The following is a 16,125-nucleotide window of genomic DNA, read 5'->3' as shown; positions in this document are numbered from 1 at the left end:
TAACCAATAAGATGTATGTATCAGCTAATGCACCTGGGAAAGCAGCAGAGGATGGCCCAAGTGCTTGGGATATCGCACCAATGTGGGAGACCCAGAGGAAGCTCCTGGATCCTGGCCACTGCAGCCATCTGAGTAGTGAACCAGCAGATAGAAGATCTCTTTATCTTGCCTTCGTTCATCCTAACTACCTTTCAAATAAATAAAATAAATCTTAAAAAAAAAAAAAAAAGGAAAGCCATTTCCTAAGCTTCAATTTCCTCATTTTAAAAATTAAGAGGGAGGCCGGTGCTATGGCATAACGGGTAAACCCACCGACTGCAGAGATGGCATCTCATATGGGAAATGGTTCGAATCCCATCTGTTCCACTTCCAATTCAGCTCTCTGCTATGGCCTGGGAAGGCAGAAGATGGCTCAAGTCCTTGGACTTCTGCACCCATGTGGGGGACCTGGAGGAAAACTCCTGGCTTCTGGCTTCAGATCAGCCCAACTCCAGCTGCTGTGCAGTGAACCAGCAGATGGAAGACCTCTCTGTCTCTGCCTCTGCCTCTCTGTATCTCTGACTTTCAAATAAATAAATAAATCTTTTTTAAAAAAATTAAGAGGCTACTGTAGCACTATTCACAACAGCAAAGAAATGGAAACAACGAAAGTGTTCATTAACTGGTGAATGGATGAAGATACACAAAGGAATATTACTTGGCCATGAAAAGGAAAAAATGTTATTGTCTGAAACAACACAGATGGAACTGGAAGTCATTATATTAAGCGAAATAAACCAAGTACAGAAAGACAAGAATCAAACAATCTCATTCATATGTGCAATCTGCAAAAGCTGATCTCATAGAAATTAATTTTTTTAAAGATTTTACTTATTTATCTGAGAGGTACAGTTACAGACAGTGAGAGGGAGAGACAGAGAGAAAGGCCTTCCTTCCGTTCATGCACTCCCCAAATGGCCGCAGTGGCCGGAGCTGCACTGATCCGAAGCCAGGAGCCAGGTGCTTCTTCCTGGTCTCCCATGTGGGTGCAGGGCCCAAGGACTTGAGTCATCTTCTACTGCTATCCCAGGACATAGCAGAGAGCGGGATCAGAAGAGGAGCAGCTGGGAATAGAACTGGCACTCATATGGGATGCAGGCGCTGCAGGCAGACACGGCACTGCCCAGATTTTATAATTTTCAAACTTAGCATGCAACTTCATTTTGATGTTAACATAACAAAAATGATATTTTTATCAGGGAAATATGGAAAATATAAATTAATATTAGTCACGTTCTCAGGCCAATACATTTCAATCATCCCCAAAACACTTTTACTTCTTATGCACTACGTATGAGTGGGGTGAGGTGAGTACAAAAAATTGTAACAGGGGCCAGTGCTGTGGCGTAGCGGGTAAGAGTGTCGTCTGCAGTGCCAGCATCCCATGTGGGTGCTGCTTCAAGACCTGGCTGCTCCACTTCCCATCCAGCTCTCTGCTGTGGCCTGGGAAAGCAGTAGAAGATGGCCCAAATCCTTGGGCCTCTGCACCTGCCTAGGAGGCCTGGAAGAAGCTCCTGGCTCCTGGCTTAGGATTGGTGCAGCTCTGGCCATTGTGGCCATTTGGGGAGTGAACCAGTGGATGGAAGACTTTCTCTCTGCCTTTGCCTCTGTCTCTCTGTAACTCTGCCCTTCAAATAAATAAATAAATCTTTAAAAAAAATTGTAACAAATGAGTGACCATTTTTCATGAGAGTCACAATACCTGGAAAACAGGATAACATAGTGCTAGACAAATTAAACATTACATGAATAAACAACAATGCATCGTATTCACTACTGAGGTTAAAAAGCTGATGGAAATGTTCCAAAGATTTCAAGCAGCTGGGCTCACCTCACAGTTCCTTCAGAAACATTGGGCACTGAGAGGGTTACATCCAGGGAAATCTGACACTGGCTTCTTAAGATGGACATCATCCTTAAGGCTTCCACCTCACTCCTTGGTGCATTTACGGAAGCACAGCCTAAATAAGTTAGTTTACTGAAAACCACACTGTCCTCATCAGCCACCGGTGTGAAAGGACTTGACACTTCAGAATCTGAAAGAAACAATAAGCAGATAATCATCTTCATCTTAATATTTTGTTGATACCAGTAGTAAGTAAAAATCTACAAGCAACACCCATTCTCTTAAATCATATACTAAGGAAGATCATAACCCAGAAAGAGATAAATGCCCTTGAAAGCCAGAAATATCATACCAGATATCTGTTACTAACACCTTCATTTTTAGGAACTTCTGTCAACAGTCAATCCCAAATCCCCAGAGTGACCTGAGATTTAGATCCAATTTACTTTTGTGCCTCTTCTAACTTGCTTTGACTTTATAACTTATACTTAGGCCAAATACACAGCATTTAACCACTCTGAAAAATCTTCTTTCACTGTTGTAATAATTTTTTTATTCATCATTTTGGTCAGTTAATCTTTTTTTTTTTTTTCTTTTCTTTTCTTTTTTTTTTTTTTTTTTTTTGCCAGGAGCCAGGACCTTCTTCAGGGTCTCCCACATGGGCAGGAGCCCAAGGACTAGGGCCATCCTGTACTGCTTTTCCAGGTCACAACAGAGAGCTGGAGTGGAAGTGGAGCACCTGGGACTCAAATCGGCGCCCATATGGGATGCCAGCAATGCAGGTAGCGGCTTTACCCACTACACCACAGCGCTGGTTCCTAGCTTTTTTTTTTTAATTTAAAAAGGAGAAAATTGGGGCCAGCACTGTGGCACAGCAGGTTAATGCCCTGGCTTGAAGAGGCAGCATCCCAAATGGGTGCTAGTTCGAGGCCCGGTTGCTCCACTTCCAATCCAGCTCTCTGCTGTGGGCTGGGAAAGCAGTAGAAGATGGCCCATGTCCTTGGGTCCCTGCACCCGTGTGGGAGACCTGGAAGAACCTCCTGGTTCTTGGCTTCGGATAGGTGCAGCTCCGGCCATTGCAACCAATCAGGGAGTGAACCATCAGATGGAAGACCTCCCCACCCCTCTCCCCCGTGTTTTTCCTCTCTCTGTGTAACTCTAACATTCAAATAAATTAAAAAATCTTTAAAAAAATAACTAAGTGAAAAAATTTAAAAATACATTTTTTAAAGATTTATTTCATTTATTTGAAAGACAGAGTTATAGAGAGGTAGAGGACTAGAACTGGCACCCATATGGGATGCCGGCACTTCAGGCCAGGGCTTTAACCCACTGCAACACAGCACCGGCCCCTTAAAAAATTGTTATTTAAGGAATATAAAATTCATGTATTTCATATACACAAATTTAGGAATATCATGTTTTCTTAACCTCTCTGCGTTCTCTTTCCCCAAAACCCATCAATAGATTTAACACCCCACTTTTCCAGGTGAGCCTTATGATTGCCATTTCCCTCCTTTCTTATTATGCCTTTCTGCCCCTCGTTCAAGTCCCCCTTTTTCTACTTGGAACTACTCCCATAGAATCATAAAAGTCCTGGAGCAAGTATCTTTTCAGCAACATTATCCATCTATTTCTCCATCACTATACTCAAATTCCTTCTTTTCTGGACAAATCTTTAAGAATTTTGAAAAAAGATTGTTAGTGTCATTAACTACTATTTTTTCTTCTGTGGCATCTGGAGATCCTAGATACCCTAGATATCCTAGATAACGTGTTTTACATACTCTGAATCAAACCTAGGATAGAATGTACACTCAAATATTAAAAACAATAACCTTTAAGTAACACAAGCAATGCAGCAATCCTAACCTCCTTGTCCAGGTTTCACTGGCAGGCTCATCTCTGGTTTTTGGAGCCCTACTAATGGCACGGGGTTAATGGTGGATGAAGCTGAAAGCTGACTGGAAAGAGGCCCATCTCCTTCGCCATCCAGTTGTGCCCTTTCCACAAGTTCCTTGTCCCCTGGCTGGTCATCCACCGGAGGGTCCATCAGCACATCTGCTAGCTCTTTTTGCAGCTGCTGCTCACTTCCATTGCCTATAATCTGAAGGTCATAAACATATGCAATCAGTAAAGTGAGAAACAGAGGCCAGCACTGATTAAAATAGGTTTGCATTATACAGAAAATCATCAGCATTTCTTTTGATATATTATATTCTCAATGTTTCTGAAAATAGAATAAAGATTTGAAACAAATTACAGCCTGCAGCTGCTCTCTTAATCTATATAGTTTTTCATGAAAAGTACAAAGTGAATTTGAACAAAACAACCAGAAATAAATATGAAATTTGTTCAGGGTTATTTAAGTTTTCTACAGTGTTCTAAATTAACAACAACTTGAATATTTGAAATCCTACCTGTCTGGTGAGAAATAATGCTTTTAAATGGAATATCATTAGTGGCTTTTCTTCCTGTTTTCTCAAAGTTATCAATAGAACCACACCTATTAGGTATATAATTAGTTCTGAGACATTTGAATAAGCTGAAGAGATAACTAACTGAAATAGTTGTTAGGAATAAAAGCATTGCAGTCAATAACATCAAGCATTTTTATGGAATCACAAATACATTAGACTCCATGATTAAGCAATTAGTAATTAACAACTGGGAAGGCTAACTAAATTAAAGAAAAACATACTGTTAATGTACTGTTTTGCTCTTTGGTATATGAAGTAAACCTGAGAATTCTGTTGTATGTAGTACCTACATTGTAATATATTCACCTATCACAGAAATATACCCAACCTTGAAAGAAAACATTTTATACTTCTTTATATTTATTTTGTCTCTATTCCTTTATTTATAAATTTTATAAATGCAAGACTCAAATCAGGCTCTCCGATATGGGATGCTGGCAGCCTGAGCAGCACCTTAACTGCTACACCAAATGCCTGCTCTTAAAAAATCTTCAAAAGACATCTATTTTCTTCAGTTAATAATGTAAAAAAAAAAAAAAAAAAAAAAAGACTGTACTGACAGGGTTAAATTTCCAGGACACTCAGTTCTTTAGGGATAGATGAAATGGCTGGTACCATCACTGATGCAGTGACTTGTAGGCGAGTGCTGTGGCACAGAGATTAAGGCATCACCTGGGATGCCAGCATCCCTTATCAGAGTACTGGTTCCAGTCCAAGCTCCTCTGCTTCCAATGCAGCTTCCTGCTAATGTTTCCGAGGAGGCAACAGATAATGACTCAAGTGCTTTGGCCCCTGCCACCCATGTGGGAGACCTTGGTGGAGTCCTAGGATCCTGGCTTTGGCCTGGGTAGAATGGAAGATCTCTGTCTGACTTTCAAGTAGATGAAAGCAATTTTTAAAAAATATTTTTTAAAAATCTGTGGCAAAGTAGGTTAAAAATATTTCTCAAGACAAAGTCCAAGACCTTTTTCTTAAAGATTTATTTCAAAGGCAGTTACAGAGACAGATAAGACAGATAAATAGGTATCATCCACCTGCTGATTCAGATGGGCCACAATGGCTAAAGGTAGGCGAACCCAAAACCAGGAGCTCCATCAGGTTCTCCCACATGGTAGCAGGGACCCAATTACTTGGGCCATGTTCTGCTGCCTTCCCAGGCCCATTAGCAGGGAGCTGGATGAGAAGTGGAGCAACTGAAAATGGAACCAGCGAACTGATATGAGATGCAGACTTAACTTCCTGGGTCTCGACATCCACCCCTATATTTTCTTCTTCTACTTTCATTTTCTGTGCCCTTTCTGAAGTTTCATCATATAACATAAAGATACTCTGAAAATACATGGAAACGTATATAGCAAATGCTTTAAATTTGGAGAACATATTCCTTCATTTCCTTGACTACAACACAGAAGTATCTATTTCTAGTAAAAAAGTAAGAGAGCAAAAAGATGTTCTATGGAGAAGTCCTAAAGTTCCCTCCTATGCAGTATATATGGCTCTTGAAATGAGAAAGTAACAAGTCAACCAGTGATTTTATAAGAAAATTTTCAACTGGAAGAAATCCAAAAGGAGAAAAGATGAGTTCCTTTCTATTGTTATTGTCATCTTTCTATTACCAACACTGCTCCTCCACTAACTATTCCACTTCAGTAAGAACAAATGAAAACCCTTTTCCGTAATCAAGGATTCTGGTTTTTGCCCTACTAAAAATGTACCTTAATTGATAAATTACTATTGATATATTGATATATCCTGAAACCCAAATCCGCTTTCAACTACCACTCAACTCTTCTAGCCTCATTAAATAGCAAAAGTCCTTATAAGAAATGTGTGTGGGGCCGGCACTGTGGCACAACAGGTTAACACCCTGGCCTGAAGCGCTGGCATCCCATATGGGCATCGGTTCGAGACCTGGCTGCTCCACTTCCCATCCAGCTCTCTGCTGTGGCCTGGGAAAGCAGATGAGGATGGCCCAAATCCTTGGGACCCTGCACCTGTGTGGGAGACCCGGAAGAAGCTCTTGGCTCCCAGCTTTGGATCGGCTCAGCTCCAGCCGTTGTGGCCAACTGGGGAGTGAACAATGGGATGGAAGACCTCTCTCTCTCTCTCTCTCTCTCTACCTCTACCTCTACCTCTCCTCTCTCTGTGTAACTCTGGCTTTCAAGTAAATAAATAAATTAAAAAAAAATGTTTGTATGCATAATCTTGTCATATTAAGCCCATTTCTCAATAATAATAATTAAAAAAACCCACAGATAAACTCTTCTTCAAGGTCATATCTTTTCGTTTTTCAATTGCCATTTAATCACCCTCACCAGAAATAAATGTATCTAATAACTTCCATTCTATTGAAATAGTTTTCATTTTGTCTTCCAAAGCATTCTATTCTCCTAGTTTTACTTATATATAACTAGCTATTTTATTTTAGTCTCCTCTTTGAATTACTCCTTTCAATTTTTAAGTATTAGTATATTCCAATCCTGCAATTCCTTTATTCTTTCCCATTTCAGTAAATGACACTATCAATTACCTAGTAAGCTCGGGCCAAACTCTCGGAATTGTCTTCTACTTTTTTTTTTTTTTGAACAGGCAGAGTGGACAGAGAGAGGAGAGAGAGAAAGGTCTTCCTTTGCCATTGGTTCACCTTCCAATGGCCACCACGGCCGGCGCACCATGTTGATCCGAAGGCAGGAGCCACGTGCTTCTGGTCTCCCATGGGGTGCAGGGCCCAAGCACTTGGGCCATCCTCCACTGCACTCCCGGGCCACAGCAGAGAGCTGGCCTGGAAGAGGGGCAACCGGGACAGAATCCGGCACCCCAACCGGGACTAGAACCCGGTGTGCCGGCGCTGCAAGGTGGAGGATTAGCCTAGTGAGCTGCGGCGCCGGCTCCGGAATTGTCTACTTCTCTCTTTGCCTTATACTCCTCATCTCATATTAATACTAATCAGCCCTCGTTTCAAAAACATATCCTGAGTCGGAGCACATTTACTCCTGCTCTCCTTGCTATTAGACTTATCACTTTACTGAAAATTCTTCACAGAGCAGCCAGGGAGCCATTAAGATTTACTGACACATAATTCACATACCATAGAATTCACTCATTTAAACGTGTACTTTCTTAAAAAAAAAAAATTTATTTGATAGACAGATACCTTCCAATCACTGGTTCAGTCCCTAAATGGCCACAACACCTACGACTGGGCTGGGCTGAAGCCAGGAGTTTCACCTCCCACATAGGTGCAGGGGCCCAAACACTTGGGCCATCCTCAGATGCTTTTCCAGGCCATTAAATGGACATGGATCGGAAGTGGAGCAACTGAGATTTGAAACATTGCCCGTACAGAATGCTGCTGTTTCAGGCAGAGGCTTAACCCTCTATGCCACAACACCGGATGTAAAAGCGTACATTTAATGCTTTTAAGTATATCTGCAGATTTGTACAGTCAATTTTAAATCACTTTCACCCCCTAAAAAAAGCTATATTAGGTATCATCTCCTTTATTCTCCCTGCATCTTCTTGGGACCCTACACCTGGTGGGAGACCTGGAAGGAGCTCCTGGCTTCAGATCAGCCCAACTCTGGCCGTTGCAGCGATTTAGGGAGTGAACCAGCAGATGGAGGACCTTTCTCTCTGCACCTACCTCTCAAATAAATAATTATAAAAAAAAAAAAAAAAAAAAGACAGACATAATTTTAAAAAATGTCTACTCTGTAACCAGTATTGCATTGCAGCACGTTAAGCCACTATGTACAATGCATGCAACCATATCAGAGTGCTGGTTCGAGTCCTGGAAGCTCAATTTCCACTCCAGTTAATGCACCAGGGCAGGCAGCCCCTGCCACCCATATGAGAGACCAAGGTGGAGCTCCTAGCTCCTGGATTTACCCTGGCCTACACGTGGCTGGTGTGACCATTCAGGGAGTAAACCACCTGACAGAGCTTCCTCTGTCATTCTGCCTTGCAAATAAACAATCTTTAAAAAGGTAAATATTTGAGTACTTCACATTAATGGAATTATACATACAATTTTTGGTTTTCTCCTGACTAGTATGTCACTTAGCAGAATGTTCTCAAAGCTCACCTATGCCATAACACATTAATATTTCATACCCTTCTATAGCTATAATATCCTATTATACATATTTTGTTATCCCATTCAGCACTGGGTGGATATTTAAGTTGTTTAGTTCTTACTATATCCTAAGAACAAGATCAGCATCTGAGGATGGCCCAAGTGTTTGGGCCCCTGCACTATGTGGGAGATGAAACTCCTGGCTTCAGCCCAGCCCAGTCGCAGGTGTTGTGGCCATTTAGGGATAGGACTGAACCAGTGACTGGAAGGTATCTGTCTATCAAATAAATAAATCTTTTTTTTTTTTTTTTAAGGAAAGTACACGTTTAAATGAGTGAATTGTATCAGGTAAATGATTTACTAATACTATTTTCTTTCAGTGAGTTGTTTTCCCTTTCTTAATATTTTTTGAAACATGAAAGATTCCAATTTTGATGTTTCTCTTTGTTGCCTGTGTTTCTGGTATGGTATTTCTGAATCCAACCTCAAAGCTGAGCTTATGAAGATTTTATTCCTATGATTTCTTCTGCACAGATTTAGTCCTTACATTTACATTTTTGATCCAGTTTCCATTTCAATGTATGGTATGAGGTAAGGACCCAATTTCATTCTTTTGAATGTGGCTCCCCAGTCATCCTAGCACACTGTGAAAGAACCATTCCTCCTTCAATGCATGCTCTTGGCTCCCTTGCCTAAATCAGTTGATGACCGGCACATAGTTCTTATTTCTGAATTCTTCAACTGATTCCAATGATCTATATGGTGATGTTTATGCCAATACCATTCTATCTTGACTACCATGACTCTGTAATGAAGTCTGAAATTTTAATATGTGACAACACGGCTCTTCATTTTCAAGACTATTTTGCCTATGCAGATTTTATTGTAATCCCATCTGAATTTTGGAATCATCTTGTCAATCTCTTGAAAAAATGTTATATTAGAGTCTGTTACAGACTGCATTGAATATAGAGATCAATTTGGGAAGCATTAGCATCTTAACAATATTAAGTATTATGATTCTTGAACATTGGAAGATTCCAATAATTTAGATCTTCTGTATAGCCTTTAAAACAATTTTCAAGTTTTAAAGTATTAATTGTACCTTTTTATTAAATGAATGTTTAGGCACTGTATTCTTTTGATGCTAAAATAGAACTGTCAATTTCACTTATACAGATTTCCTTTTAGGTGCTCTATTAGTTCTCAAAGATTAGGGAGAACATATGATCCCTTGGGACTGGCTTATTTCACTAGGTATGATGTTTTCCAGATTCACCCATTTTGTCGCAAATGACCGGATTTCATTACTTTTTTCTGAACTGCTGTGTAGTATTCCATAGAGTACATATCCATAATTTCTTTATCCAGTCTTCAGCTGATGCCATTTAGGTTGATTCTTTGTCTTAGCTATTGTGAATTGAGCTGCAATAAACATGGGGGTGGAGATAATTCTTTTATTTATGGATTTCATTTCCCTTAGATAAATTAGCAGGAGTGGGATGGCTGGGTCATATGTGAGGTTGATATTCAGATTTCTGAGGTATCTCCAGACTATCTCCATAGTGGCTTTACCAGATTACACAACCATCAACAGTGGATTAGGGTACCTTTTCCCCACATCCTCACCAGTATTTTTTTTTTTTTTTTTTGACAGGCAGAGTGGATAGTGAGAGAGAGAGACAGAGAGAGAGAAAGGTCTTCCTTTTGCCGTTGGTTCACCCTCCAATGGCCGCCGTGGCCAGCGCACCACGCTGATCCGATGGCAGGAGCTAGGTACTTCTCCTGGTCTCCCATGAGGTGCAGGGCCCAAGTACTTGGGCCATCCTCCACTGCCTTCCCGGGCAACAGCAGAGAGCTGGCCTGGAAGAGGGGCAACCGGGACAGAATCAGGCACCCCGACCAGGACTAGAACCCGGTGTGCCGGTGCCGCAAGGCGGAGGATTAGCCTAGTGAGCTGCGGCACCCGCCCAGTATTTGTTGTTAGTTGATTTCTGTATGAAAGCCATTCTATGTGGAGTAAGTTGAAAAATCATTGTAGTTTTGATTTGCATTTCTCTGATGTTTAGGGACCCTGAACATTTTTCATGTGTCTGTTGGCCATTTGGATTTCCTCTTTTGAAAAATGTCTGCTCAAGTCTTTTGCCCATTTCTTAACTATGATATTTGTCTTGTTGCTAGAAGTTTCTTGATCTCTTTATATATCCTGGTTATTAATCCTTTATCAGTTGCATAGTTTGCAAATAATTTCTCCCATTCTGTTGGCTGCCTCTTCACTTTCCTGTTTCTTTTGCAGTACAGAAACTTCTCAATTTGATGTAATCCCGCTTGTTAACTCTGGCTTTGATTACCTGTGCCTCTGGGATATTTTCCAAGAAATCTTTGCCTGTGCCAATGTCTTGCAGGGTTTACCCAATGTTCTAAATTAATTTGATGGAGTCGGGCCATAGATTTAGATCTTTAATCCATGTTGAATGGATTTTTTTATTTTTTTTTTTTTTTTATTTTTTGACAGGCAGAGTGGACAGTGAGAGAGAGAGACAGAGAGAAAGGTCTTCCTTTGCCGTTAGTTCACCCTCCAATGGCCGCCGCGGTCGGCGCACTGCGGCCGGCGCACCGCACCGATCGGATGGCAGGAGCCAGGAGCCAGGTGCTTTTCCTGGTCTCCCATGGGGTGCAGGGCCCAAGCACCTGGGCCATCCTCCACTGCACTCCCTGGCCACAGCAGAGAGCTGGCCTGGAAGAGGGGCAACCGGGACAGAATCCGGTGCCCTGACCGGGACTAGAACCCGGTGTGCCGGCGCCGCTAGGTGGAGGATTAGCCTAGTGAGCCATGGCGCCGGCCCATTGAATGGATTTTTGTATAAGGTGTAAGGTAGGGGTCTTGCTTCATACTTCTGCATATGGAAATCCAATTTTCCCAGCACCATTTCTTGAAGAGACTGTTCTTGCTCCAGGGATTGGTTTTAGCTCCTTGGTCAAATATAAGTGGGTTGTAGATGTTTGGATTGATTTCTGGTGTTTCTATTCTGTTCCACCTGTCTATCCACCTGTTTTTGTAGCAGTACCAGGCTGTTCTGATTATAACTGCCTTGTAGTACGTGTAGAAATCTGGTTTTGTGATGCTTCCGGCTTTGTTTTTGTTGTATACAATGGCTTTAGCTATTCAAGGTTGCCTGGGTTTCCATATGAATTTCAGCATCATTTTTTGTAGATCTGAGAAGAATGTCTTTGGTATTTTGATTGGTATCACATTGAATCTGCAAATTGCTTTTGGAAGAATAGACATTTTGATGATATTGAGTCTTCCAATCCATGAACATGGAGGATTTTTCCGTATTTTTGGTATCTTCTTCTATTTCTTCTTTAATGTTTTGTAATTCTTTTATTTTTATTTTTGACAGGCAGAGTGGATAGTGAGAGAGAGAGAAAGGTCTTCCTTTGCCGTTGGTTCACCCTCCAATGGCCGCCGCGCTGAGGCCAGCGCACGGAGCCAATCCAATGGCAGGAGCCAGGTACTTATCCTGGTCTCCCATGGGGTGCAGGGCCCAAGCACTTGGGCCATCCTCCACTGTACTCCCTGGCCACAGCAGAGAGCTGGCCTAGAAGAGGGGCACCCGGGACAGAATCCGGTGCCCCGACTGGGAGTAGAATCTGGTGTGCGGGCGCCGCAAGGTGGAGGATTAGCCTAGTGAGCCGTGGCGCCAGCCTAATGTTTTGTAATTCTCATTGAAGAGATCTCTGGCATCCTTGGTTAAATTTATTACAACTTTTTTTTTTTTTAAGCTATTGTGAGTGGGACTGATGTTAATTATCACCCTTGGCATTGTCTCTGTATACAAAGGCTGTTGATTTCTGTGTATTTTTTTTTTTTTTTGACAGGCAGAGTGGACAGTGAAAGAGAGAGAGACAGAGAGAAAGGTCTTCCTTTGCCGTTGGTTCACCCTCCAATGGCCGCCACGGCCGGCGCACCGCGCTGATCCGATGGCAGGAGCCAGGAGCCAGGTGCTTTTCCTGGTCTCCCACGGGGTGCAGGGCCCAAGCACCTGGGCCATCCTCCACTGCACTCCCTGGCCACAGCAGAGGGCTGGCCTGGAAGAGGGGCAACCGGGACAGAATCCGGCGCCCCGACCGGGACTAGAACCCGGTGTGCCGGCGCCGCTAGGCGGAGGATTAGCCTAGTGAGCCGCGGCGCCGGCCGATTTCTGTGTATTGATCTTACATCGTGATACTTTTCCAAACTCACCAAACTCTTCTATGAGTTCCAATATTTCCTTGGTGGAGTCTTCTGGATCCCCTACAGACAGAATCTTGTCACCTGCAAATAGGGATAGTTTGACTTCCTCCTTCCCAATTTGTATCCCTGTCTAGAACCAGATCTCGGAAGAAATGCTATTAAGTTTTCCCCATTCAATAGGACACTTGCTGTGGGGCTGTCATAAATTGCCGTAATTGTGTTGAGGAATGTTCCTTCTATATCCAATTTCTCTAGAGTTTTCATCATGAAAGGGTGTTGTATTTTATCAAATGCTTTCTCTGCATCTATTCAGATAATCACATGGCTTTTGTTCTTCAGTTTGTTAATGTGATGTACCACAATGCTTGATGAGTAAATGTTGAATCATTTCTGCATATGAGGGATAAATCCTATTTGGTCTTAGTGGATTATCTTTCTGATGTGTTGTTGGATTCTATTGGCTAGAATTTTGTTGGATTTTTGTGTCTATGTTCATCAAGGAAACTGGTCAGTAGTTCTTTTTCTCTGTTGTGTTTTTTCCAGGTTTAGGAACTGAGGTGATGCTGTCTTCATAGAATTATTTGGGAGGATTCTCTCCCTTTTAATTGTTTTGAATAACTTCAGATGAATTGGAGTTAGTTCTTCTTTAAATGTCTTTTAGAATTCAGCAGTGAAGCCATCCGGTCCTAGGCTTTTCTTTGTTGGGAGGGCCTTTATTACTAATTCAATTTCTGTCTTGGTTATGGGTCTGTATAGGTTTTCTGTGTCTTCATGGCTCAATTTAGGTAGGTTGTTGAGCCGGCGCCGTGGCTCAATAGGCTAATCCTCCACCTTGCGGCGCCGGCACACCGGGTTCTAGTCCCGGTCGGGGCGCCGGATTCTATCCCGGTTGCCCCTCTTCCAGGCCAGCTCTCTGCTATGGCCAGGGAGTGCAGTGGAGGATGGCCCAGGTGCTTGGGCCCTGCACCCCATGGGAGACCAGGAAAAAGCACCTGGCTCCAGCCATCGGATCAGCGCGGTGCGCCGGCTGCAGCGGCGGCCATTGGAGGGTGAACCAACGGCAAAGGAAGACCTTTCTCTCTCTGTCTCTCTCTCTCACTGTCCACTCTGCCTGTCAAAAATTAAAAAAAAAAAAAATTTAGGTAGGTTGCATGTGTCCAGGAATCTATCCATTTCTTCTAGATTTCCCATTTGGCATATAGCTCTTTGTAGTAATTCCTCATGATTCTTGATTCTTTTTCTTTCTGTGGTGTCTGTTGTTACATTTCTTTTTCATCTCTAATTTTCCTGATTTGGGTCTTCTCTGCTTTTTTTGGTTAGTTGGGCCAATGAGGTATCAATTTTATTTTATTTTATTTTATTTTATTTTATTTTATTTTATTTTATTTTATTTTATTTTTTTTGTCAGGCAGAGTGGACAGTGAGAGAGAGAGACAGAGAGAGAAAGGTCTTCCTTTTGCCGTTGGTTCACCCTCCAATGGCCGCCGCTGCAGCCGGCGCACCGCACTGATCCGATGGCAGGAGCCAGGAGCCAGGTGCTTTTCCTGGTCTCCCATGGGGTGCAGGGCCCAAGCACCTGGGCCATCCTCCACTGCACTCCCTGGCCATAGCAGAGAGCTGGCCTGGAAGAGGGGCAACCGGGATAGAATCCGGCGCCCCGACCGGGACTAGAACCCGGTGTGCCGGCGCCGCAAGGTGGAGGATTAGCCTATTGAGCCACGGCGCCGGCTGAATTTTATTTTTTTTTAAAAAACCAGCTCTTGGCTTTCCTAATGTTTTATAATGTTTTTTGTTTCGATTGTTGCTTTCTTCTCTAATTTTAATTATTTCTTTTTCTCCTAGTTTTGGGTTTAGTTAACTGTTGTTTTTCTAGATCCTTGAGATGTACTGATAACTCATTTATTTGATGCCTTTCCAACTTCTTGATATAGGCACCAATTGCTATAAACTTTCAGCACTGTTTTTTTGCTGTATCCCATAAGTTTTGATATGTTGTATTGTTGTCATTTGTTTCCAGAAATTTTTCTGATTTCTCTTTTGATTTCTTCTATGACCCAATGTTCATTCAGGAGCATGTTGCCAGTCTCCATGTGTTTGAATATGCTCTAGAGATTCCTGAGTTGCTAATTTCCATATTCATCCCCCTGTGCTCAGAGAAGATGCATGGTATGATTTTGATGTTTTTTGAATTTGCTGAGACTTGCTTTACAGTCTGGTATGTAGTCAATCCTAGAGAAAGTTCCATGCACTGCCGAGAAGAATATGTATTCTGCAACTGTAGGATGAAAAGCTCTCTAGATACCTGTTAGTTCTATTTGGTCTACAGTGTCCATTAACCCTGCTGTTTCCTTGTTGATTTTCTGTCTGGTTGGTATGTCCTTTGCGGTGAGCATGGTACTAAAGTCCCCTATTACTACTGTATTAGAGTCTGTGTCTCTTTTTAGAACCCCCTTACATTTCTTTTAAATAGCCAGGTGCCCTGTAATTAGGTGCATATATGTTTATAATATTACATCTTTCTGTTGAATTGATCCCCTTATTCATTACACAGTGTCCTTCTTTGCCTCTTAACAGTTTTTGCGTTAAAGTTATTTTGTCTGATATTAGGATGGCTACGCCAGCTCTTTTTTCGTTTCTTGTGGGGAGCAACTCGGACTAGACTAAGTTACTGGAATTAAGACTTATTCTATGCATCTGCTCTCCCACAATATGGCGCTGAGAAGGGAGAAACAGCTTCTACGCAGCTGCCTCTCGCCAATTTGATTGACTGAGCTGCAGGAGCTGATCTTGCTCCTGATGGGAGGAGAGCAGCGTACTCGGCGTGTGGGTAGCAGAGTTGGGATTGGTGGAAGAGGACTATAAAGGAGGAGAGAGACAACATGCACCAGGAACATCTAAGGGGAACATCTAGCTGAAGGAACACCTGTGCAGCCCCCGAGAGAGCCGGCCGGCGGTGTGCCGCTCCCCCGCGGAAGTGGGGAAGGTGGCAGGGGGAACCGTCCTTCCACGGAGGTGGAAGGGTCAGTAGCCAACCCGGGAAGAACCAGCAGCAAACCCGGGGAGGGCCGAGCAGACGAAAGAACAGCGCAGGGTCCTATGTCGTTCCTCCACGAAGAGGGGGAGCGACATAATGGTGCCGTGACTCGGATAGGAAACTTAGGAGGGAAGAAACGGGAAGAAGTGGAAAATACCGGAGAGAGAGACTAGCCAAGAGCCTAGGGAAAAGCCGGACAGAAAAGGTGCCGGAAGAAGCTATCGAAAGCCTAGGCATAGACTCGGATACGGACTGTGGGAAAGAAGTTAGGATTTAAAGTGAAAGCAAGAAGAAACTTAGACTCAGATACGGACTGCAGGTTGAAAGTGAAAGTGAAACCTATAAGAAACTTAGACTTGGATACGGACTGTGGGGAGAGGCCAGGAGAAATGAGGGAGGAATATTGTTGGAAGA

At 42.7% G+C, this 16,125-nt stretch overlaps 1 protein-coding gene across 14 annotated transcripts in view; it reads right to left on the bottom strand.

The window, feature by feature from the left end:
• The window catches only part of RABGAP1 (RAB GTPase activating protein 1), a 191,193-nt gene that overhangs the window by 134,599 nt on the left and 40,469 nt on the right, over nt 1-16,125 (bottom strand). For all 14 annotated transcript variants that reach the window (XM_008273353.4, XM_008273352.4, XM_070056593.1 and 11 more), the window contains 2 exons: nt 3,758-3,992; nt 1,871-2,075 (listed from right to left, as the gene is read on the bottom strand). In XM_008273353.4, the coding sequence (XP_008271575.1) occupies nt 1,871-2,075; nt 3,758-3,992 (440 nt within the window). The remainder of the gene's footprint in view (nt 1-1,870; nt 2,076-3,757; nt 3,993-16,125) is intronic.

The sequence above is a fragment of the Oryctolagus cuniculus genome, chromosome 1, assembly GCF_964237555.1.
Source record: "Oryctolagus cuniculus chromosome 1, mOryCun1.1, whole genome shotgun sequence".
NCBI classification, from domain to species: Eukaryota; Metazoa; Chordata; class Mammalia; order Lagomorpha; family Leporidae; genus Oryctolagus; species Oryctolagus cuniculus.
This window is presented reverse-complemented; position numbering and strand designations above follow the sequence as displayed.